At 40.3% G+C, this 24,213-nt stretch overlaps 4 protein-coding genes across 7 annotated transcripts; 2 read left to right on the forward strand and 2 right to left on the reverse strand.

The window, feature by feature from the left end:
• Window positions 1–17: 17 nt before the first annotated feature.
• LOC141783199 (basal body-orientation factor 1-like) lies at window positions 18–8,464 on the forward strand. Its single transcript, XM_074660326.1, has 11 exons — window positions 18–156; window positions 1,322–1,574; window positions 2,225–2,290; window positions 3,661–3,804; window positions 3,901–3,981; window positions 4,457–4,527; window positions 5,200–5,344; window positions 5,859–6,352; window positions 6,549–6,656; window positions 7,428–7,496; window positions 7,665–8,464. The coding sequence occupies exons 1-11, from the start codon at window positions 113–115 to the stop codon at window positions 7,756–7,758; spliced, it is 1,569 nt and encodes a 522-aa protein (XP_074516427.1). The 5' UTR covers window positions 18–112; the 3' UTR covers window positions 7,759–8,464.
• On the reverse strand, window positions 8,069–15,837 carry aldh6a1 (aldehyde dehydrogenase 6 family, member A1). Of its 2 annotated transcripts, none has more exons than XM_074660322.1 (12): window positions 15,677–15,837; window positions 15,008–15,052; window positions 14,810–14,884; window positions 14,014–14,175; window positions 13,717–13,795; window positions 12,294–12,596; window positions 11,010–11,131; window positions 10,461–10,650; window positions 9,776–9,957; window positions 9,503–9,682; window positions 8,532–8,630; window positions 8,069–8,430 (listed from the first exon to the last, which is right to left on the reverse strand). In XM_074660322.1, the coding sequence occupies exons 1-12, from the start codon at window positions 15,713–15,715 to the stop codon at window positions 8,326–8,328; spliced, it is 1,581 nt and encodes a 526-aa protein (XP_074516423.1). In that variant the 5' UTR covers window positions 15,716–15,837; the 3' UTR covers window positions 8,069–8,325. The 2 variants fall into 2 exon arrangements, with proteins under 2 accessions (XP_074516423.1, XP_074516424.1); XM_074660323.1 differs by having other exon boundaries at window positions 14,810–14,910; window positions 15,677–15,787.
• Window positions 15,838–16,039: 202 nt separating this feature from the next.
• gstz1 (glutathione S-transferase zeta 1) lies at window positions 16,040–18,054 on the forward strand. 2 transcript variants are annotated; one of them, XM_074660333.1, is made up of 9 exons: window positions 16,040–16,207; window positions 16,538–16,589; window positions 16,670–16,737; window positions 16,860–16,940; window positions 17,036–17,161; window positions 17,296–17,371; window positions 17,468–17,520; window positions 17,611–17,660; window positions 17,856–18,054. In XM_074660333.1, the coding sequence occupies exons 1-9, from the start codon at window positions 16,178–16,180 to the stop codon at window positions 17,980–17,982; spliced, it is 663 nt and encodes a 220-aa protein (XP_074516434.1). In that variant the 5' UTR covers window positions 16,040–16,177; the 3' UTR covers window positions 17,983–18,054. The 2 variants fall into 2 exon arrangements, with proteins under 2 accessions (XP_074516434.1, XP_074516435.1); XM_074660334.1 differs by lacking the exon at window positions 16,040–16,207 and adding an exon at window positions 16,280–16,436.
• A 39-nt stretch (window positions 18,055–18,093) lies between these two features.
• LOC141783195 (uncharacterized) lies at window positions 18,094–23,199 on the reverse strand. Of its 2 annotated transcripts, none has more exons than XM_074660318.1 (13): window positions 23,036–23,199; window positions 22,783–22,953; window positions 22,602–22,707; window positions 21,438–21,563; window positions 21,240–21,356; window positions 20,990–21,167; window positions 20,787–20,915; window positions 20,439–20,626; window positions 20,129–20,325; window positions 19,951–20,042; window positions 19,802–19,856; window positions 18,909–19,006; window positions 18,094–18,733 (listed from the first exon to the last, which is right to left on the reverse strand). In XM_074660318.1, exons 1-13 carry the CDS (start codon window positions 23,095–23,097, stop codon window positions 18,504–18,506), a joined length of 1,749 nt encoding a protein of 582 aa, XP_074516419.1. In that variant the 5' UTR covers window positions 23,098–23,199; the 3' UTR covers window positions 18,094–18,503. The 2 variants fall into 2 exon arrangements, with proteins under 2 accessions (XP_074516419.1, XP_074516418.1); XM_074660317.1 differs by having other exon boundaries at window positions 21,438–21,575; window positions 23,036–23,197.
• Window positions 23,200–24,213: the final 1,014 nt, after the last annotated feature.

Raw genomic sequence — 24,213 nt, forward strand, 5'->3', positions numbered from 1 at the left:
AATAGTCTACCGGGTAAATAGGCTCCCGGGTAAATAGGCTACCGGGCAACTTCTCCTTACGGTAGCACGGGGGTTGCTTTCTGTCGTGTTTTATCCCGGAAAAGTAGCAGCGATGGTGAAGAAGAAAGTCACCAAAGTAAAGAGGGCGAAAGCCGGGTAAGTGCGTTTAGCCTACATTCTGACAGTATCCATGGTAACAGCAGAACACATTAAAAACATTTACATACAAAAGAAGCATAGCGAAAACATAAACAAAGAGCTGTGCCAAACATAAAGGGACAACAGAAATGAAACAAAACCAACATAAATTAAAAAAAAAAACACAATAAAAAAATATATAAATAAATAATAAAAAAGTATGACAGTATGACAATAATTTCACTTAAAAACTTTAAAGATATTGCCTACATTCATTGATTTCATTGCTTTTTTGTATTGTGAGGAAGAAATTGTTGACAGATAAAGATCCATTTCTTTCATAAATACAAAGAAATTGGGCTTTTTTTTTGTAAATTTACACTTGTGAATGTGAAACTTTGCGAGAATTAAAATTAAATTAATAAGAAAAAATGGATTACTGTCTTTGTCTAGCCTGACATTTTGTTGCTACACTTTTTTACGCTAGCATTGACGTTCAAACAGAAACTCTACACCTCTAACTTTAAGGTAACACTAAACCTACACTTTTTTTTCTTTTTTAGAATATCTTATTTTCAAATCTTTTAGTTAAAAGATTTGAAAATACATGAACTCACACAAACATGGCTCCAAATTCCCTCCCTATCCCACCCACATATAAACTGAAAAAGAGCCATACTCAGGTGGAGTAGGCTGGTTAACTGTCAATTAAATTAAAAAGGATGAAAAAGAAAAAACAAATTAAATACACAAGTAAGGAAATCATAAATAACGAGATGCAGTGTTCTGACTTATTCAGATGACTAATGATGTAACAAGTCTGACAATTTTGTTATATCAAATCCGATATAGGTGTTGGTAAGGAGTCCATATAGGTTAAATAGGGTTGCCAAGTCTTCAGAAAGGTGTTGTATTCATTTCTGAGGGTATATGTGATCTTTTCAAGTGGAATGCAGGAGATGGGAATCAGACTTCCATGTAATTGCTATACACTTCCTAGTGATGCATAGAGCTATTTCTAAAAACTGTTTTTGAAAGATTCTTAAAGGTGTACTAATGACTGTGAAATTCCCTAATAAGCAAATTTGAGGATCCAATGGGAAGGTAAATCCTGTAAGTATTGTTATAATGTCAGAGAAGTCCTGCCTAAAGATACTAACCTACTCTTTGTATTTTGTCACAGGAAAGCAAAGAAAGATGGAAAACAGGAGTCAAAGGGGGACAAAGAGTCTGACGTGGAGAAAGCCAAGGCCAACGCGGCCCTGTGGGAGCTCAGGTTACAGGTCACCGAACAGTCGCTCGTGGAGTACCGCGAGGCCTGCCGCAAGTTGGCACGGGCAAACGAGGAGCTCACCAACCAGCTGTTCCGCACGGAGAAGGACACGATAGATACCACTGGCCTTCTGCAGAGACAAGATGCAGCTAAAGAGGAGAAGGTCGTAAAGAAACTTTACCCAGCCAACATCTGTATGTGGGGCCCATGTGGGTAGTAAATGGGCTGAAAAATGGGCCCTATATGGGATTGTCCGCGGGTTCCATAATGACCCAATGTCAATTGCCCACATGGATTCCATGCAGGATTACAATGGGTGTTATGTCGGCCCCAACTGGGCAACACACCCAAAACCCGTCTTGGTCCCAGCTTTAAGTTCTATGTGGGTACTACATGGGGACTACATTGGCTGAAATGTGAGTTGTAAGAGGGTTTGTCCACAGTTTCCATGTTGGCCCCTTGCACTAATTTCCCAGTAGTGACCCAACTAGGACCCACACAGGTAGCCCACATGGGGAGCCCATGTGGCACCAACTTAGTTGACCCAAGTGAGCCCCAGATAAGATGCCCATTTTGCGCTAAAACGGAGTGTTTCAGACACAGGGGTGAATACAGGCATATTCAGGCTGACAGTATGAGGAAAATAAAGTTTTTTTTTAACATTACGGCATGTAAACATGTTCTAGTAGAAACACAAAATACAAGTATGAACCTGAAAATGAGCATAATGTGGGACCTTTAAGTTTGTATATATATGCACTGAACACGATAAATGATTAACTAACCCTCTTTTTAACAAATGTGTTTTAACAGATCAATACGCTGCAGAAAAGCCTCAAAAGTCAACACGCACTTGCACGTGAGGAACAAAACAACCTGGTGAGTTAATTTTAAAACAGCCCACACGAAAAGAAATGCAACTTGAGCTTTCATTTGGCCCTCAAAATATGCTCAAGCTAGCTTGTTCATAGTAGAAAACGCCATTGCTGAGATTTACTGAGCAACTTAAAAAAAAAAAAAAAACAGCTGTCTTGTGTGTAATTATGTTGACATTTAATATGTAAGAAAACAACAACCAAACAAAGCGGCCATAAAACAAAAAAAACAAACCATCACATTCCGAGTTACATGGTATAATGCTATTTTTAATCTGTCAGTGGCCACAGAAAAATTAAAAGTGCTTGCTTGGGAAAAGGCAGTCACACTGCTGGTCCTGATGGTGTTAACCACCACCTCACATGTCACACAGATCCTTACTATAAAACACCAGCTTAAGTTGCATAATGCTCACCAAAGGAACTTATTTGGACTATCCCTAAAGTTAAGGTCACGCTATCAAACTGACATGGCAAATTTCAAGTACACTTGGGCTTCTTTTGCTAGCAGCTGTTTTCCATCTTCCAGCTCTTATTCAAGCTGGTAAAATGGAGTCCAATAAGCTTCTGAGGAGGAAAAAAGAGGCATGGTCTGGACCAACTTGAACTGTCACATATGTCCAGTTAGGGGAAAACAATACTGTCATGTGGTCTGTGCATGTGACTTGCTGTTCACAGCCCTTTTCTCATTTTGAGGTGATAAAAGGGTTCATCTTGAAAATGGACTTAGCTAATGGAAACTACTCGAAGGCATGAATGCTCTGGCTTTTGTCTAACATTATGAAACTTTCTGAGTGTTGACAAATTCAGTCGGCCAAACACTTATTCCATAAAGACCTGTCCAACTGCACATCATGAGGAAAAGACAGATGCATGCCACACTAATCCCTTTTAGCTTGAAACTGGTGCATTTTTTTGAGAAGTTGACCACTTGGTAGATCACACAGAGTGAAAATTGCATACGATGCAAACCAACTTGCATTAAGATTGGTGCACTGATGTAGATGAACACATACAGAGTTATGTGAAGAATAACAATTAGGCCTAAAGTTGTAATCAGATGGTTGATAGCCTCTCATTTAGTCGTCATGAACATGTTTGTGGGTGAATGTTTTCCTAGTCTCTCATGACTTTGGTCATTTTGTCACATTTTTGCTCAGACTTTTCCACAGTAGCATCTTGAGGTATTTAGCCTGACTGGTCTGTGCTTAAGTTGGTTTGCAAAAGAGTATGGCCTGTGTGAACTCTCTTCCCTAACCGATACAAGCTGCACTTATGGGAACTTTGCAGAATCTCTAGTATATAGATGAGAGGATGCATTTAATACGTAGAATGTTTTTCATTGTGCATTTCTAATATGATTGGTTTCAACAGGTTGATGATTACACGATTCAAATCAACGAGATGAAGGAACTGTTCAGAAAGAAGTCCAGAGACTTTAACATGATCCAGGATGGGATGAAGAAGATTGAGGTGTTTCAGAAGAGGAAAGCCCAGATGGAGCAGGAGCTCAGCGATGTGAGGGGAAAACAACACAGTATAAAGTGTTTCCTATTAAGAGTGGTTCTTCTTTTTGCCAGGTTGTTAATAACCATGACCTCTTTTATTTTGTAGATAAGAGAAAATATGGATGTTGCCGACAAGGAGCACAGGGAAAACCTAAACAAAATGGAGTACAAGTTCTTCAAAGAAAAGGTATGGTCAAGTCAAATGATCCTACTCTGATCAAGGTGGAAGATACTGGCTAATAATGAGGTGAAATCACAGTGAAATAGGTGTGATTTGAAAATCTAACAGCTGAACAGTGGACAGATGAGGGAAGATATTGTCCCGGGTAGAGCTGCAACGATTAATCGATTAGTTGTCAACTATTAAATTAATCGCCAACTATTTTGCTAATCAATTAATCGGTTTGAGTATTTTTTTAAAGAAAGAAAGTCAAAATTTTCTGATTCCAGCTTCTTAAATGTGAATATTATCTGGTTTCTTTTCTCCTCTATGACAGTAAACTGAATATCTTTCATCTTGGGCTTTGATCGACATTTTATGACATTTTATGACATTTTATAGACCAAACAACTAATCAATATATCGACAATGAAAATAACCATTAGTTGCAGCCCTAGTCCCGGGTGGAATGTCAAGTGAGTTTTTTCAAATTTCCCTGCAGGATCGCCTGGAGAGGGAAGCCGAGGAGACGATAGCCGTGGTGGTGGCGAAGGCCCACAATGAAGCCATTGTGTGAGTGGGTTCCCGCTGACCCTTTACTATCTAATTTTATTCTTTAAATTACACTTTGATGTCCTCAGATGACGCAAAGAAAAAATAATTTACTCACACAAGCGTTTATGTATATAAATATATATATAACTAGAACTAATGTTATTTTCTCGACCACACTGGTTGGTCATGTTCAGATAGTGTACATCACCGAAGCCAATGATCACATCTTCAGCTGCCCCGGAATGAGGAAAGCTTAATGCACGTGGGGAAAACCATAGTTTATTACTTTTGGGGCCATAAGACGTATATTACACCTCTGCTATGTTTAGTTATTTTTTACAGCTCATAAAACATCAACATTGATACTGGTGTGGTCCTGCCGGTTTGGTCTTGGTGTCAGTAATTGATTTAATTTTGAACACACTCGGTACACTTACCCAGTTCATTTTATGTGTGGGAACCAAGAAACTGAGAGCAAAATGTGTGATATGCTCTAAAAGATCAGAACTCGATGTCCTCACATTACCACCATGACTGATAAACATAACACATTTGTTTTATGATACTTGGAACACTCCATGCAGGTTAAAAATACATTTTGAATCTTTGTGCAAATGATTCATATGGATTTGTACATAATCAGAGACAAATTTGTCTGTCTTTTTTTTGTTTGTCCTGTAAACTGTTTAGGCAGTTGGACGATGCCTCGCGCTCTGTGTTCAAGGAGAACGTCCGTCTCAATGAAGAGCTGAAATATCACATGAAGGAGGCAGACGACCTGCAGATATTGACAAATTCACTAGCTGAGGAAAATGCCTCCCTGGCACTGGACAAGGTATATTTGAACCGTAGGACAGCAAACAGCAGTGTTACTATTAGGCAACGGCAGTCCTTGGATAGAGACCATTCATCTCCATAAAGTCATTCTCAATCATTTCAGTTATGAGACTGACTTGTCAGACCCTTGCAGAATATATTTCAGGTGGTTTTTCCCTCGTGTTGTTTACTTATGCTGACCCTGTGTATTTTGCTTGTGGTCCTGCTCCTGCCCCTCCACCTCCTGACTACTACCCAGCCTCTCAGTGGTCAGTGGTTGCGGTGAGTTTCCACTGGTTTATGGGTTCAAATTCAGTGGCTTCTCCTTCGCAGGTTTCTGGCACAGATTCTTGAAGACAAATAAATATTGGGCACATTAATCTTACCTCTGATGATGACAGTAAATGAAGGGAGTAAATCCACTATGTTGAAGCTTTGGCCTCTCACTCAGCAGCACAGGCTAGCACACAAACCATTATCTGTTCCAGCTCTATATTGGCATTTCTACTTTGCTCTTCTGTCTACTCACCCAGAACACGTTTGAGTTGATGGCAAAGAAAAACACAGCCCAGATGGAGGCCCAAAAGAAGGAGCTATCTAAGCTGAAGGCCATGGTAGCTTCCCTGGAGCAGGCCCTGGAGCTAAAAGGTGGGGAACCTGAGAGAGAGGAGAGGAAGGAGAAGGAGAAGGCTCTGGTCAGCATCCAGGCCGGCCAGGTAGAGTTGGAGAAGCTGCAGAAAGTGCTTTCCATGCGGGAGAGGGAATTGGGGCACGTCAAGCGGCTTGCGAGCACCATTGTAGAGCAGCGCACAGAGCTGGAGCAGTTCTTCCACGAGGCACTGGCTCAGGTGAAGCAGGAGATCATTGACAGCAGGCTGCGATACAAAAAGGAGGCACTGCAGGCTTATCGTTGGAGGCTGAGAGAAGCCACGGCAGGAAAACTCAAGTTCCCACCCATCCGCACCTTTCATAAAGCCCCCAACAGTACCAACTCTGTCTATTCTGACATGGAGGCAGCTGCAAAGTGGTAGGTCCACTTCCCATCATTTCCATGACTTCTACAACTGTGTGATATTTTTAATACCTTGTTTATCAGCACCACGTCACCTGCAGCTCATTCAGCAGTCATGTAACCGTAACGGTCTTCATGATATACATAAAATAATGTGTAAAATACCAGGGGTTAATATTAATCATTAACCATTCATCCACCTGTTTTTAAGGACTCATCAACCAGACAGCAAAGTTGAAATCTCAGATCTCACTTGGGAGCAGAAGGAACAAGTGCTCAGGCTTCTCTTTGCTAAAATGAATGGACAGCAGAGGGAAAGGTAATACAACCTCCCAATAATTGTATTATGTTTGTCTTAGCAAAAAATTTGCTTGTTGCTTGTTAATTCATTAACTTCATCTGAAATAATACTCCGCAATCCACTTGTAATCCCTTAAAATGGACTTGTGGATCAATTACCTCTGAAGAACAAAGTGCAGTGACACCAAGCAGTAGTTCAGGCTGAACTTCTGGTGACTCCTCCCTCTTTTTAATGTTTTAAACAGCCATTTTCTCAGCAGAAGAGGATACCATAAAACATCAGTTAGGCTTCGACCAATTTTCTTTTCCATCCAGCTGCTTAAAAAGAATGAAGAGTCTGGGCACAATAGTAAAAATAGGCCCAGCCACAGAGTCGTGTGCTTGGAAACAAACATCTGGTCACGTCGATTTGCTTTCAGCCTATTGGCCCTTCTTCACGTGCACCAGCAGTTTATTTTGTTCTTTGAACGCTTGTGGTTAGAGAGCAGCTGGTAACATGATTTTCAAAAAAGGAGTGTGCAGGGGATCTGAATGTATGGGGGTATTGCAGGCAAGAGAAGATGTATATTCATGTTAACAGTGGTCTGGCACCTAGTCCAGCAATATAACGCAGAACATTTGGCGACTCAGTTAGCAGCATCGAAAGTCCATGTGCATTGTTTACCCAGACTAACCCCTTTCCAAGAGAGGCTGCAGCAGGCCTGAGTGAATAGACACCAGTGTGCTAAAACATGGCTTTTCATTATGAGGTTCTGTATGTAACTGCAACTCTGCATTTTCCTGATAGGAGAGCCAGCCAACATCTGGCTTTGTCTGCCTCCTCTGAGAAGAAGAGCCCTATTGACAGCGATGCTGCCGGGTAAGACACTAAAGGAATGTACGGGAATAAAAAGTTGTACCTCATCCTTACAATTATGAAGCCTGTGCAGATTAACTGGTGCCACATTCCATGTTTAACGGAAAAAGCATTTGCTGTGAGAACATGAGTGCTTACGTGTGATTTATCAGATCGCTGAATTTCTTTCAGAATTAGAGAGGAGCTCTCCCCGGCGACCTTCGTCACCCAGGCGCCCGTTCTGCCCTCGAACGCAAACAGCCTGCCGGATATAAACACCACATGACCCCTGTGTGGCCTCTGCATTGCACATCACACTGGTTTGCGTCTTCTTTGTACCCTTTCCCACAGAGTGTCAATCATGTGTTTAGTAGAATACAAGCGGTTTGTTTGTGCTCATTATAAATATATCTTACCATGCATGTATACATGGCTTCTGAGTACTCGTTCATGCATGAAGCTTGTTTGCCGATATCAAAATAGGCACCAGATTATATACAAACAAATCATTGGATCAGTGGAATACAATGCAGTGTCCATGGTAACCGTCATTTATGGGGATTACACCCACTTCAGTTTAAGTAAGTACACAAGAGTTTCAATAGTGGTGTTGTATTTGAGGAAATGGCATTGATCCAATAATGTTGCATCAGCTGTACAGATCTTTTGCACTGTTAAAATCTTGGCCACAGTGGTTTACATTTACAGAGTATCTACTGTATATACACATCAAATATAAAAAGGAGCATTATTTAATAATTTGTATTAATGAACTATTCACATCGACTAGTATGTGGAAGAAGGGTGTGTAGGTATTGTGGTTTATCAGACTGAGTAACAGCTCTCGGAGTATTTAGCGTCCCATGGTGGGCATGGTAACTGCAGGACTTGTCACGGTGGCATCTTCAGCTTTCCATTGTGAGGTTACAGTTTTGATCTGTGTGTAGAACTGGATGCCCTGTAGAGAAAAAATAAAAACATTTACAACAAAACTTTAGACTGCTAGATCTGTGTATTTCTTATACCTGTAACAATAGCATGCATTTGTTTATTTCATACTTGTTTTCCGTAGAAGTTCATGTCCCCTCTGAAGGATCCTCTTGATCCAGTAAAGGAGAACATAGGCAGTGGAACAGGGATGGGAACGTTGACTCCAACCTGCAGAAAACAAGTATTTTCCCTTTCATTTCCATAAGTGTAAGTTTTGTAAAACAATTCCCCAGGATCCTAAATTGCTAGGATGAGAAAGATGCGGCCGATGAGAGATGTGGTATATGCATACTGTTTAAAAAACAAGCTTACATGATCTCACTAAAACAAAGATAAACCTGTGGCTTATATTTGCAGTTTTGAAAGGACAGCATGTTCTTATGAGAGGGAAGAGAAACTAAATAAAACATTTTGTTATGAAGGCAATACAGGCATGGCGTGGTTGGTTTAGAATGTTTGAAACAGCGGGAATAGGTTTGGACACACTAAGGCCTTTTGGCGAAGGTGCAGGGAGGAAAAAAAAAAAAAGGAAAAGTAGATGTTTGTTGCATCGAGGTTTGGAGAGGAGAACAGCACATGGCCTGCAAAGCATTCCCCGACATGTGAACAGCAAACACAGGACATAACTAAGGCTCCACAGGCAAACAAACAGGGTAAAAGCTGCTCATATTTATGCATAAACGTTGAACAGGACCCTAGGAATCCCTCTTGAGTTTAATTTAAGATTTCCCTCATCGAATACTACCCGGAAAAATGTTTCCATGTCCCCCTGTTTTCTTTTAACGGACATATATTTGCTGTAGCTATTTGTAGTCTTAACTGGTGGGGAAGTGGAGGGAAGGGGGTTGCCCGAATGTGTGTATATTAGGTTAGGCGCAAACAAGGCTATACTTGACACGGAAAATAATAATGAGTGAAGGTTTTCAAACAGAAATGTGATGTGCTCCCTACTTGAGATGCTGCATAGACATGACAGAGGGATGTGAATGTCTCCTTTCTCCCAAAACAGAGGAACACATTTGGAGGCTGCAGCCACTCACCTGGCCCACGTCCACCTCGTGAGTGTATTTGCGTGCAGTGGCGCCATTTGTGGTGAAGATAGCTGTGCCGTTGCCATAGATGTTCCTGTTGACCATACTGATGGCATCATCCAGAGTGTCTGCCTCGAGAACAACCAACACGGGCCCGAAGATCTCTTCAGTGTAGCACTTCATCTCAGGCTGGGAGGGCACAAAAGAGAACATTTTTAGTAGCAGTTTAGTTTTGGCAAATACAAACGGGTATGTGCACATAAAGAAATTAAACCCACGTACTGTGACCTTGCCGATGATGGTGGGACCCACAAAGTTGCCGTTCTCGTAACCCTTGACCTTGACGTTTCGGCCGTCCAGGAGCAGCTGAGCTCCCTCGTTCACGCCACTCTGGATCAGACTGCAGACTCTCTCCTTGGCCTGTGGAGAGATCAGAGGCCCCACGTCTGCACCAGGCTGGTCTCCTAGCGGGGCCCCAAAAACAACCAGCTATAAAGTTACATACTATGGCACTCGCATGATGTGTGCACATTAAATTGACGCTGACATTCAAATATGTCTTTTGCTACAAACACACAAAAACCAGGACGAGGGGCACCCAGAGGCACGCCCTCAAAAATGGATACTTACGGGTTTCCTGTGTACTACAAAAATAAGAGTCCATATCGCTGCAAACAGGGATAATCGTTCTCTATTTAACTCCACATCAACTTCCTTTCTCAGAGGATTTGATGCTCTGAACCGCCATTTAGGCTTGGGCCGCAGATCTGGCCACAAATTTGCAACAGGGCTGACTCAACGAGCCCTCGCTCCCAGCTGACTCCGATGTGAAGTTACAACATGGCAATAGGCGAGAGGTGTGGTTAGGGCGCCGTGGGTGGCCACGACATGACTAAACCCGAGGCCCTCAGGGGAACGGGGGCTCAGAAGAGACAGAGGTGAAGTGCGGGGTGACGGGGCGCGGTACCTGCGTTCACGCGCAGAGCCTTGGAGCGCTCCACCAGCTCCGGCAGCCAGTTCCGTGCCTCGCCCACCAAGATGGCAGTGGACAGGGCCATGCAGCGCTGTCCTGCTGCCCCGAACGCTGCACCCACGAGCTGGTTCAGTGTGTTCTCCTTGTTGGCATCAGGCATCACCACACCATGGTTCTTGGCTCCCTACAGTACAAGCAAAGCGGTTAGCCTTCAGCCGTTTGATGTCCACATTACAGCAGCTGGTTAGTCACAAGTGAGAACATAATATCAGGGAATTATATACAAACAACCTACAAATTTTATAGTATATAGTAAATATGTTCCACATTTTAGTCCACATAACAGACAGGGTTGACATTTATAATTATGGCTCTTCAACAGTGATGCACAGCTGCAGTCTCTTTGCACCTTCTCTCATCTGTACAGCTGGTGGTGAGGAGTCCAAAATACAACAACAATCTGTTGGCCAATGCTGCCACCTGCTGGACATTTACAGCAAGTGTCACATTTACAGCTGTGTTGGATTCTCATTTGATACTCACCATGTTCGACTGGACCCTCTTGCCATTTTTAGAGCCCCTTTCGTAAATGTACTCCCCAGCTTGATTTGAGCCAACAAAGCTGATTGCCTTGATGGCCGGATGGTCACAGATGAAATTCACAGCTGTGGCAGAAAGACAGTTATAGAAACTGTATTAACTCAGGTCTCCTTTAATCAACCATAGTAATTAATAACCACTGATAGTTCAAATACTGTCAAATTTAGAGCTGCAACGATTAATCGATTAGTTGTCAACTATTAATATGACAAAAAAGAAAATGTAGCAATTGTCATTTTTATAGATACTAACAAGTTATTAAGTACCAATAGAGGACATTAAGTACAGGTTAAAATATGCTAAGATGAGCTTGATCCGTCACACTATTTACGAAGTGATTCATTTTAACAAACTTTGTGCTCATTCCTAATTTGTGTCATATTCATCAATGTACAAAAAAAATAAAAGTATGATTGAATTTTGTCCTAGCTTGGATGTGGGGCATAACTAATGATTATTTTCATTATTAACAAATCTGCCAAATATTTTTTCGATTGATCGGAGAATTTTCTTTTTTAAATGTCCGGCTGAAATTACATAATTAAATATCTTGTTTTGTCAATTGTCCAAAACCCAATGATATTTAGTTTGCCATTATAAAAGACAAAGCACAGCAGCAAATCCTCACACTGGAGAAAATATTTGCTGATTAATTTTCTGTCGATCAGCTAATCAATTTATCGACTAATCGTTTCAGCTAAAAGAGGAATAGATAAAAACAGATGTATTTTTGTCAAGAAAAAACTGCTTTTTGCCACGTATAAAAGAACTGGTAAACAAGAAAATGTTTTAATAACATACATCATAACCTTTGTTGTTTAGCGGTAGCTTAACAGGTAGTTTGATTTACGAAACCGATTTGTTTTGATCAGCTAAATGTGAGAGGGAGCAAAAGCTACACACGAAAGCAGAAGAATATATAAAACCAAGGTGTCCAACTAATAATTCAAAAATGTCATTAGTCACTGTGGCACACGACAGAGACTAATTTTACCACCATTCATTTTGATGCTTAATGGGCGTTAATTTCACACCCTAGGATTCTGTAGGTCATGTTATCAAGTGGACGGACACATCCAGATGTCATATTTTAGTGAATTTAGTCTTCTTCTTCATCTGCCCTAAATTATATATGTATCATATGTGCTGTCTTGTATCTACAGATACAGATTAGCTTCAGAAACACTTACAATGACCAGCTAAAAGGTAACAGAGACCAACTCTTACCAGCGTGTTGGCCGTGGATGATGTTGAGCGACCCGTCCGGAACACCGGCATCCTGCAGCATCTTGGCCAGCAGCATGGTGCAGGCTGGCACCCGCTCCGACGGCTTCATCAGGTAGGTGTTGCCGCACACCAGGCCCATGGGGAACATCCACAGAGGGATCATGGCAGGGAAGTTGAAGGGGGCGATGCCGGCGCACACCCCAATGGGCAGTCGGTAGGTGTAGGTGTCCATGTCCTTGGTGATGGAGGGCAGGGTTTCACCGAGCATCAGAGAGGTGATGCTGCAGGCGTGCTCCACAACCTCTGCAAAGAAAAGAAATGAACAGAGCATGCAATACATAAGTTACTTTTTTTGTTTCCCTTTTTTTTGCAGATGTGTCAACCTATGAGTATATTTGTGTCTGGTATATTTGTAATCAGCTGATCTGACGGATTATATGTTTAGAAGTGATCGGGTATAGACAAGCCATCAGTGCTGCTGTGCATGTGTGTGTAAATTATCTGCTTTATTGAGACAAGAAAATGTCTGCAGGGTGATTTCTACAAACTTCAAAAAATGAGAGCAATTAGGCTCCAATGTAGGATAGGATTGTGTTCTTGATTTGTTAACACTAACACTCAGAATAATAATTCATTATTCAATGATAAGGGCACTACAGACCCAATATGTGTACTATCGTTCAACATACTTTTGTGTGAATAAACAGTAGAATGTATCTTTTAGGACGTACTGAGCAGTAATTTACATCACTTCCTGAGAGCCTCCTTGCCGGTTGGAGACCTGTAACCATGGCAACCTGTGCCAACCTCATGTGACCAAAACAATGATTTGTGAGGATCAAAGTCTGAACTAATCTAAAAACTATATTACGCACAAAGTGAAATCTTATAACTAGTTAAATTGAAGCGACATTGATGTTACAGAGCTGTCCGTCAACATCTGTCATGAACGTTGTCGTCACTACCACATTGCATTGTTGAATACTTATGCCGCCGTAGTGTCCAGCATTTGTATACTAATATTTTTATAGTATGCAATTTGCGTACTATTGGCTTCATACTAAGATTTCGGACATACTAAAATATCTCATACTGTTTTAACGTGCTAGAAAGCATGTTAGTATGGAATTTTGGACGTAACCAAGATGTCCCAAATTTGAGAAAAAAGGAATAAGTGGAGAAAGAAAGCTGAATACAATATTTTTATATCAACCTCAAAAAAATTGTTCACATCCCAAAATATAAGGAAAGGTAATAACGGCAATAATTTGTTGGCAATCATTCAAAGGGTTCATGAAGAAAACTGCCCTTTGTTCTGGTGTAGTATAACTCATTAACTATTCCTGCAACCGCAAAGTAAAAGCCTGCAGAACATGAAAACCTTTACCTTGTGTGAGCACATGTGTGAGTGAGATAAACTTACGCAATCCTCTGAAAACATCCCCCTCTGCATCTGCAAGGGTCTTGCCCTGTTCAACTGTGATGGCCTTGGCAAGTTCTTTCTGAAACACAATATGACCCTCATGTCAGTCGTTCGTTCACAGCTTTAGATTTAATATAAATGTAAATAGTAGGCTCTGAACTAACGTGGAAAGATTTAAAAAACTGATTTGCAAAAGGAAGACACGTGACAGTTGTTCAACTTAATAGACTCAAGTTCAACAGTGCTTAATAAACTTGTTTTCAGTTGCACCTTATACTTTCTGACCCTTTGACTTACAATGTTGTCCTTGATAAGCAGCTGATAGCGCAGAAAGACCTGCTGCCGAGTCAAGATGGAGGTCTCAGACCAGGACTTAAAGGCTCTGGAGCACGAGTCCACAGCAGCCAACATCTCCTCCTGGGTGGCTTTTGGTACGCGGGAGATCACTTCGTTGGTAGCCTGCAGAGGAGAAAAAAAAAAAAGGATGAGTCAGTTTACATTAATACACTAAAGACTACCTAGTTTCAATCAGCAGGGGTTGTTGTTCACTAAACGTTATGTAACAGGTTAACCCTAGCAGATGTTTAACTGGTGAATGTGAGCTTTCATGAAGGTCAAACTTTAGATACAAAAAACAGGATTTCCACATTCAATCCTTAAGAAAACATGTATGACTGTTATGTTATGACTTGTTATCCAAGTGTAGCTGAGGTTCAAGCAATATTTCTCATTGACAATCACTTATTTGTTTTGCACTGTTAATTCTGATGCATTAATACTTGATGAAAGATACTGTGAATCTGCTCATATAGGTAAGCCAAATACAAATTCCTACATTTGCAATTTTATTACAAGTTAATTAACAATCCGGATGTTCAACCACTGAAACCAGTTTGTACAAACAAACATTACGTAACAGGTTAAGCAACTCAATAATCTTTGCTGCTTTGAGCCATGTCAGAGCTACCAAACCACAGCGCATTATCAGGAAGCCCTCCAGCTAAAGCAGGATAACTAACTAACCCAACTACATACATGGATGTTGACAAAATAAGTGCACCGTTTCTCGATCCAGGCCAGGTGAAAAACTTACAGGATTGTGAATATCCAGCCATTCTGAGGTTTTGGATTCAACAAACTTCCCATCGATGAACAACTTGGTGGTGGGCTGTGAGGAGAGATGTAGCATCACATCTACCTTTAGTCAGCAGGTTCATCGTCATCATGTATGACATTTGCTGTAAAGTGTAATAGCAGTCTGACAATTAATTGTACACTGTTCTCAACTCACCACTGAGGAGGAAGAGTAGCACATGCGGCCAACCTTAAATGGGACCTGAGAAACAAACACAGCAGGGAGTTTGAATGAAATCAGCAATAAACTGTCCAAAAACTATAATTGTAGGTTTTGTTTATATTTGTTAAATATTAAATACAAAAAAACAGCCGTTTCAAGTTGCAGCCTGAAGGCCTGCAACATTAACTACAAAGTGTTGAGTCATGAAAAGGCTAGATTGGGGACAATGTCAAGCTGACTGGAGGAGTGACTGCAGTCCAGCCAGTAGAGTAAGAAGTTTTTTAAGTAGGCCCTTGCTTCATACTAGGAATCTGTTTATAAAGGGCAGTGCCTTATCAAACAGCATACAGTCACATGGAATATGTAAATCAAGGCATCAAGTGCTTGACAATTTATTTTTTTCATTGTATGTAAATACTACTTGCTTCTGACTGTCCACTTATTGGTATGATCATTCTTTTTCTTTATTTTTTTGTATTCTACATGTTGAAATACATTTTGAAATGAAATATCAAGTTAATCCCATCTGTGAGAAATAAATCAGTCTGTAAATAGGAACCCAGACCTAAATCCTGCATCACATGACACTTTGCACTTAGTAAACAATGTCAGCTGTCAACCTGCCTGCGTCATTTGCAGCATTTTAAAGCTGTAAAATCTTACCTTTGCCTTTAGCACTGATCTTAATGCTGTTGTCGCCATGGTGGAAATGTTACAGTGCACTTGTTTTTCCCCCAAACTCTGCAGGTAGGACGGTGGCCAGCTGAAGACAACACCAAGCTTCCTCCCTCACAAAGAGATGTATTACCTGTGGGCGGGCTCTAAGGAAAATCTGAGGCTTCCTATTGGCTCCGTGTTCGCACTCACTTTGAAGAACGCAGCCTGATTGGTCAACTGTGGGTGCGTTCTAGCCAATCGCTAGTCGAGGTTTTAGATGATCCGCCTCCAGCTGTGGAACTCGACCAATCATTGGATGTTATTCTATTCTCTGCCAGAACCATTGCTTTATTCAGGCCGAGAGGGTTGTCTCCAAGCAGAGCTATGTCCATTTTACAATAATAAGTCAACGTAGAAGACAGGGACTTTGCTGTGAAATGTGCAGGACATAATCGACTTCTTTTAGAGCAAGCAGCAAACATAAAACACCTCATCACAGCCACAACAATGCACTTGTCCTTAGTTTGCCTCACCAAGGTACTGTAATAACATTGTGTGCTAAGTGTGTGTGTGTGTGTGCACCTAATGTGAACCATATGAAGGACAGCTATTGCTTAGTCATGGACCAAAGAGTAGGTAGGAGGGCTTTTTAGGAGCACATCCTATTGGCTGCTGCTGGATGATGTTTAACTGTAGAAAAACTGTCTGCAATTGTTGATTCAGTCTAAAAAACTGGAGCCAAACAGCTATGGCAACTCAAACCAAGGTGAACCAGTTAACACAAGAAAAGTTAATTATATCCAGGGGGGATATGTGATGCTTTTTCTGTTCAAATGGACTGAATGTTTTCTGTTTTTTTCTATGTAGCCTGTTCTTCATGGATACTTCAGAAGTTCCTGCTCCTGGAGGGTTCGCATTGGTAAGTCATGCCACACAGCATTTGACTACTTTAAAGCATTTCAATGTAAACAATTTGATAATTTGCTTTTCGTGCACCAGCGTTTGCTCTCAAAGGTATTGAATATGACCAGGTTCCAGTCAATCTAATCAAAGACGGAGGTCAGCAGGTACAGTATAGATTCACAGGATCAATATCAATGCAGACATGTCATACTGCACATGATAATTAACATGATGCAGTCAATGTAAATCCTGTATTAGTCTCACAACAGTTCTCTGTGTGCTCAAGCTTACTGAACAGTACAAGACATTAAACCCCATGCAACAAGTACCTGCAGTTGAAATGGATGGCATCACCCTATCTCAGTCAGTGAGTCCCCAAACTCTTCACCCATGTAATCCTATAAAAATATATTTTAGTTAACCAACTTGAATAATACTGAAAATGGTTTCTTGCCCACACAGCTGGCGGTGATCCAGTACATCGATGAGACCAGGCCCGGGCCTCAGCTTCTCCCAGCGGACCCAAAGAAACGTGCCCAGGTTCGGATGATAAGTGATCTAATTGCCTCTGGAATTCAGCCTCTGCAGGTGAGAACAGCACAGAATCAAACTGAAGCAGACCGTTCAAAACAGGCGTTGGTTTGCAAGTTCAGGTGCGATAGGATACAAAAATACAGTCTTGACACATGTACCTTCAAAATAATAATTCCTGGATGTTTCAGAATTTGCACGTGATTCAGAAAATCGGAGCAGAAAAGGTGCAGTGGGCTCAGCACTTCATTGATCGCGGCTTTCAAGGTAGGTGGAAGCCCATCTTCTCTACTATACATCCAGTTTGATTCTATGACTTAATCCCTTGATTTCCTTTACAATTTGTGCACCTTTGTCTTCCAGCTCTTGAGCCCATTCTGAAGCAAACAGCAGGGAAATATTGTGTAGGCGATGAGGTAAGAGGCATGACCATCATATTTAAATCATGACACCTGTTTGATTTACAGCAGAGACTTTTTAAATCTGACTAATTGCTTACCTTTTAGATATCCATGGCAGACATCTGTCTGGTCCCACAAGTCTACAATGCAGAGAGGTATGTAATCAGACATTTCATGAAAGACTGCAAAATAAATACCACATAACACTCAGTCACCCTGAACAAGAAAAGATCAACACGAATGTCATGGCATTTTTTTGTTTACATGAAACCACCCGCTTTGCCCAACTTGCTGAACTTTAAAACATCTTACAGAGAAGCTAAGCCCTTCTATGTCTTTAATCTCTACAGGTTCAAAGTGGATGTCGAGCAGTATCCAACTATCAAAAGGTTAAATCAAACCTTACTTGAAATTGAAGCTTTCAAAGTGACCAACCCGTCTTGTCAGCCAGACACACCTGCCGATCTGCGTGCATAGAAAAACAACTCTGCCGCTTTAGAGACAGCCATGCAACTACGTACATTATTAAATAAAATGCTTTGAAAATAATCCTATTTTAGTGTCTTTACTTTAATTAACAAGGAAACGTTTAGTTAAAAATATTTATTGCCATTTTGATATACATTTGGACTTCATACTCTCAAATACATACTGATATGTGGGGACAAGGTAGAGGACATAAAGTAATGGGTAAAACATGCAGATCAGAGATTTGTTATGCAAAGTGCAAAACCACTGAGCTCACTGCTTATAGCATATTGCCTCTGTGGAGAAAGTATGGAGGGTTATTAAAGAGACTCATAAAAAGGAAGCGACAATAAAGCCGAAGTTGCAGAATACATCATGCAAAAATTAGATTACATTTAAAGACAACTAATATAACTTTTACAGCACTTGATGATACTGTTATTTTTCTGTCAGACAGATCACAGCATCATCCACTGTTTAATAATGATTTAAAAAAAAATAAAAATTTGTCCTGAATGGATTACTTCCCATCACTTGTCACCAGGAATCTCCACTGTGAACTTCACTGTGTCGTTGTAGAAGGTACCGGAGCAGTCGGAGCCACCAAACACCAGCAGTGTGCAGTGGACACTGACATTTTCACCCTGTTCATGCTTCTCTGCATCTGTCAGGATGCAGCAGCCCAAGTTTATCATGCTGTGTCCTGCACGAGGCTTCGAGCAAAGCAAAGGAGACGCCACTGAGCTCCAAATGTTGGTGTCTGAGGAGAAATCAAAGCAAGGAGGATTCACTGAACACAACAGCTGATTTGTGACACATTGGATCAGGGTGACTCAAAGTCAATTCCATTGTCTGACACCAACATTGTTATGGACTAACATACACTGACAATTTACTATATAATCAGATTGAATTGGCACAAATGACGTACTCACCAGTGTTGAAAATGTGCACATCCTGCAGGGCTCCAATTGCACTGCAACCTCCACTGACTAAAATCCTGTTGTCTGAAACTGGTAGAGCTGCATGAAACCTGTCCATGTACAGGCAAAGACGTTTTTCATGTGTACCATTATTGTCCATTAAGACAGTGTCTACACAATATTTAAAACACTTACTATTATTAATTCATATTGAGCTAAAAAAAACAAAACTAAAATGATGCAATAATATGGTATTTTTTTTGTCACTAGAGATTACATTTTGGGTTAAAACTAGGGATGCACTGATACTAGATCGGATATTGGGCCGATACTGACTCAAATAGCTGGATCGGGCGTCGGTGACAATGGGGCCGTGCTATTCAATTCAATTTTATGTTTACATACTTTATACATTATATACTGGAATTTGAATTCCTGTTTAAGCTTTCACCAATTTGTTGCTGCATTAAAAGGTTTACACTTTGAATTTTGAAGATTTTTTACCAAGTTGCTGGATTACAAGTTATAATTTTAATAATAAAGAATAATTGAATTAATTTATATCTATTTATTGGTCACATTTTGTTTTACAAAGTTAGAAAAACAATGTTTAAGTAGGGCCTGATGTTGCCTTACACATAAAAAACTGATCCCAGTCACTTCCACACAGTGAAGCATACAGCTTATTAATTAAACACTGGTATCGGATAGGTATTTGGTATCGGTCGATACCCAAAGCCCAGGTATTGCCATCGGTATCTGGACTGAAGAAGTTGGATCGGTGCATCCTTAGTTAAAACACGTTAAATTCAAATGCAGTTACATCTGTCAAAAGACACTAAAAATATAAAAACCAGATGGCTGCATTGATGACATTTCTCAAGGTTGATTAGTGCTGTACTCACCCTCGAGGCAGCGGTGGCATGTTCCCACACTTCACAGCTGTGTACTCCATGAATCCTTCACTCAGACAGAAAAAAAAAAAAAATTAAATCAGTCTAAACCTGGACACAAAATTGTAGCCTATAATGCTGCCACTGAATCTTCATCTTACCCAGATCTAAAACATGGAGATCATTAAGGTAGGTAGCAGTCTTCCGTCCACCAAATATTATCAACTTCTGTGACATCAGTGTGGCTGAGTGTCTGTTTGATACAAACATAAGCATTGCATCAATATTTAAGGAAAATAAAACAGTATTTGGATGACAGCAAATTCACTGTAGACTGACCCAAACCGAGGCAGAGGTCTGTCCCCCTCCACGATCGGCTGGTACCAGAGTTCAAACTCCGGGTTGAAGATGTACAGAGCATTACTGCAGGATTTATCCTCAGAAGAATGGCTCGGCTGAACTCCACCGAAGACAAAAAGCTCTTTCTTATAAAAGACTGCAGAATGATATGCCAAATTTGGGATATTCCCTTTTGCCTAAAGGGGGTGTAGATCAGCAAAAACAAACCAAAAGAAAACATTTCCTGTAACTCTGCTTGAGTATTTGATAAGAAAAACTACAACATGTTAGTAGCTTGCAACAAACCCACAGTGACAAGCTTCCACTTCCAGGTCAGTGTATTGAGGATGTACAGCTCGCTGTAGCGCTGACCCTCCCTCAGGCCACCGTAAACAAAGACCGACTTAGAGTCTGGGTCAAAGGTCGCAGAGTGTCCTCGGGCACAAGGTGGTACGGGTCCAAAGGTAGAGGAGTTCATGGGGAACCAGAAGTCATTGTCTGGAAAGAGGTCAAGAAGGAAACTAATTGTAGAAAAACACATGTTCAGTAAAAATGCGCTCAACGGGCAAATATTTTGTGGCTTCTTATTGTGTCTTAATTCCTCCTTTGGTTGTAGTAAGCAATATATATCCACACAAGTGACCCAAACTCCACTGACCTAACTCAAGCTTCCACAGCGAGTCCTTGCAGTAGTTATGATCTGCCGTCTCCCCTCCGATGAGGACGGCTGTGTCAGGGTCACTCAGACACATCGTATGGCTCCAGCGCTTCGACGGAGACACTGAAACTAAATCACCAGCTCTGTCAAAACCCATTTTGTGCATTCAGATGTGACCACAGTGGTTGTTAAAGTTTTCTGACCTTCTCTGTTCGCATTCTTTATCTGCACCGTCATCTCCTCTCTGCTGTTCAACCTGGACAGCCTCATTTTCTTGGGGGTTGAAGCCTGGTTTATGTCCTGTGTGAGACTGTCCATGTCCTCAGAGCTCCATGTCAGGCGGCCTCTCTTACTAATAACTGTCCGTCTGGGTGTCTTATCCTTTTTAGAGTATATCACACAATAAGTCCCTTACTTTATATGCAGACAATATTCTTAAGCATGGACTCTTACCGTAGGCCAAACCGGCGGTTTATTATTTCCCATAGTGGAATCACTGGTGTCAATTTTATTCACTTGAATATCAGCAAAGCAAACGCCATCACCCAAGTGTGAGGAGTTGGGAGTTATCTGCAAGACAGGACAAGAATGAAAAATGTTGCAACAAGCGTAGATAACTGAAAAAAACAATTTAAACCCTGTTCATCTCACCATTTCACTTGCAGCGCTTTGCTGTAATGTGCAAGAGAGATCAATGGCATTGGGCTGATCTGGGAACAGACATTTCCTTTGAACCAGAGGAGTGCTGCTGAAGACACTGGATTTATCCTCCTGTGGCTGGGCACAAGTCTTTGCATAAGACAAAACAGTGTCATTGTCAGGCAGGGAATGAAATTAGCACCTGCCAAATACAGGGTAAATGTTGGCTGTGGCAGGTAGAAATTTCAGGTCACCTGCCACCATGGCAGACAGGTTTTCCTTATATTAAGAAATATTATTTTTAAAAAGCAACTCTAAAGCCTAAATTAAATACAGGGTAACAATAGGTCTGCAAATTTCATGGTAATTAGGTGATAATTAGCAAATAACCTCTTTGAAAATTTTTTCAAATTACTGCCAAATTACCCCAATATTTACCTCAATTTATCAAAAATTACTTTAGTATAAACATTATTTAATAATTATATTCCGCTATTTCTCAATAGCTGGTAATTAATTTAATATATTTCCAGGAAAAGACTATGCTTTATTTCCATGTCTGCTAATAAATAGATAATCAGCAAATAAACTTATTTTAAATTTCTTAATTTTCTTCTTATTAGACAATAAATCACAATGGTGATCAGAAGTGTCTTCTATTAGTTTTGGTTTTTCACCTCCGATGCAGAGCAGCACACAGCTGCTTCTCAAGCCTCAGGGCCCTATTTTAACCATTAAATACTATTTTAGCATATAATTATTAAATTATGTTTATACTAAAGTAATTTTCGATATATTTTGAGGTAAATATCGGGGTGATTTGGCAGTAATTCCAAAGAAATTTCAAATAGGTTACTTGCTAATTATCACCTGATTACCATGAAATTTGTAAACCTGTAAAATGAAGTGTTGCCAAATATAGTCATGGGTTAGGGTTGCATGATATATTCCATAATTCTACAGTCTGGTACCACTGGCTCAGTGTTCTACCTAGATTTCAGAAGTGGCAGACAAAAAAAATTGAGTGGCCGGTAGAAATGTTCAGTGATCTGCCACAGTGACAGATGAGGAAAAAGGTTAATTTCAGACCTTGTTGTCAGGTATATAAGATACAGATATGGTTGTTTTCCTTATGCAGAACATTAACTTGAGACAGTAAAATACAAACCCTCCTACCTCTCCACACACTGTGAGCACGATCTTGCCATAAACTCCTCTCCTGCCTCTCTCTGCTGCCACTGTGACCATGTCAGGGCTCCAGTCACCCTCCCAGGTCAGGCACCTGAGATCAAAGTCCATTTTTACTTCCAGTTTTTTGTGTTATAGTTAAGTAGCTAATTCCTTTTCCTCCACATACCTTGCTTGAGCTGACAGAGTCCCAATTTTCTGGGCCGGTACTTCTGCACTGACCAGAACATCTACTGAGATTGTTGTCTCGCTGCTTTTCCATTCACCCAGACCAAAGATGACCAGGTGTGTGGGAAGAGGCAGAGGGATGTGGACTTGAAAGCGTCTTCGGTTGGATTTGCTGCGGATTTGCACATGTTTGAATTGTTGTTTTAATGTGAAATTTGATGAATGTAGGATTCCACAAAAGAAAAAATGCCTACCTGATGAACTGTCGAGGAGCATCACGTAGAGACCAAAGCACATAAAAGTTCAGCTTCCCCATGTTGTTGTTTCAGGTCGCCTCAAAGAGAAGTTAGTTAAACATGCTAGCTCCAGTAATCACTTCTGATTGGCTGATTGGAGCTCGAGGCCGCTGTGAAAACGCACACCTGAGACAATTAATTAATTAGTGAATTACCAAAAACACCTGCAGTGATTGGCTAGGTGTTACTGAACAGCTCTTTTTATAACGATGCACTATTTGTATGCTCGAATTTCTTAAATAGTAAAAAGGTAAAAAGGGCATTTTACAATGAAATTATAGAACACACAAATAGAAACATGGGGTGCTTTTCATGTGAAATAAGATAAAATAAATAATAATAAAAAAAATTACATTTAGAAAAAAGAATAATTAAACAAAAGAAGGGCGTTTTGGGGAAATATACTTTTTCCACTCCTTTCAAATGTCGTCAAATTGAGTTTCTTGAAGCCTCATTGAGAAAGTCATTCTTTCCATTACAAATATTTCATAAATTACATCATACCAGTTCTCTAATGATGGGGTATCTGGTTTAAGCCATTTCTTAGTAATTGCTTTTCCAGCAGCTACACTCAATATTCCAAATAAGTATTTTGTTTTAATATTTGTAGATGTTGAAAGTAGAAGACCAAACAGGAGTTCGTCCCACTTGAAAACTATGTTTGTACCAAATATAGTAACTAATTCTGTGTTACAAACATTTTTATGTATTTTGTTTAATTCATTCCTTACCAAATAGAAGTTTATTCAAGTGTGCTATTAGTACACTTGTTTTAAACTTAAGAGAGTGCACTTTCAGTTTACTTTTTAATGTACTTATAAAGAGATATACTTAATTATACTTAGCTTATACTAACAAGTATACAGAAAAGTCGAAGTATGCTTGGCTTATACGCCTACTTATACTTAATCTTTTGATGAGATATACTTAAGAAAAATATTCTTGCCTTATAGGCCTACAGGCTTGTAGTTGTGCTTACTTTCTGATAGAGTAGCCTATTAAAGTGTGTGAGAGTTTGTAAACGGATGTTTCAATATTCATTTACTTCAATTTATCAATCATTTTCTAAATTTTTAAAGTTTAAAGTGTATTTTCATAAAATAAAAAGTGGGCTCCAAGTATATTACTATTAAAAC

This window comes from Sebastes fasciatus, chromosome 15, assembly GCF_043250625.1.
Source record: "Sebastes fasciatus isolate fSebFas1 chromosome 15, fSebFas1.pri, whole genome shotgun sequence".
NCBI classification, from domain to species: domain Eukaryota; kingdom Metazoa; phylum Chordata; class Actinopteri; order Perciformes; family Sebastidae; genus Sebastes; species Sebastes fasciatus.

Excerpts from the sequence above, each read along its gene's own strand:
- LOC141783199 (XM_074660326.1), top strand. The coding sequence starts at position 113 with ATGGTGAAGAAGAAAGTCACCAAAGTAAAGAGGGCGAAAGCCGG. Across the intron at positions 1,575-2,224 it reads ATGCAGCTAAAGAGGAGAAG|ATCAATACGCTGCAGAAAAG; the intron begins GTCGTAAAGAAA and ends GTGTTTTAACAG. Across the intron at positions 6,353-6,548 it reads ATGGAGGCAGCTGCAAAGTG|GACTCATCAACCAGACAGCA; the intron begins GTAGGTCCACTT and ends CCTGTTTTTAAG.
- gstz1 (XM_074660333.1), top strand. The coding sequence starts at position 16,178 with ATGCACTTGTCCTTAGTTTGCCTCACCAAG. Across the intron at positions 16,941-17,035 it reads GCATCACCCTATCTCAGTCA|CTGGCGGTGATCCAGTACAT; the intron begins GTGAGTCCCCAA and ends TTGCCCACACAG. Across the intron at positions 17,162-17,295 it reads CTGGAATTCAGCCTCTGCAG|AATTTGCACGTGATTCAGAA; the intron begins GTGAGAACAGCA and ends TGGATGTTTCAG.
- LOC141783195 (XM_074660317.1), bottom strand. The coding sequence starts at position 23,097 with ATGGGGAAGCTGAACTTTTATGTGCTTTGGTCTCTACGTGATGCTCCT. Across the intron at positions 19,007-19,801 it reads ATGCCACCGCTGCCTCGAGG|GTTTCATGCAGCTCTACCAG; the intron begins GTGAGTACAGCA and ends GTACATGGACAG. Across the intron at positions 18,734-18,908 it reads TGTGCACATTTTCAACACTG|ACACCAACATTTGGAGCTCA; the intron begins GTGAGTACGTCA and ends ATTTCTCCTCAG.
- aldh6a1 (XM_074660322.1), bottom strand. The coding sequence starts at position 15,715 with ATGGCGACAACAGCATTAAGATCAGTGCTAAAGGCAAAG. Across the intron at positions 12,597-13,716 it reads GGATGTTTTCAGAGGATTGC|AGGTTGTGGAGCACGCCTGC; the intron begins GTAAGTTTATCT and ends TTTTCTTTGCAG. Across the intron at positions 10,651-11,009 it reads AGAGGGTCCAGTCGAACATG|GGAGCCAAGAACCATGGTGT; the intron begins GTGAGTATCAAA and ends CTTGTACTGTAG.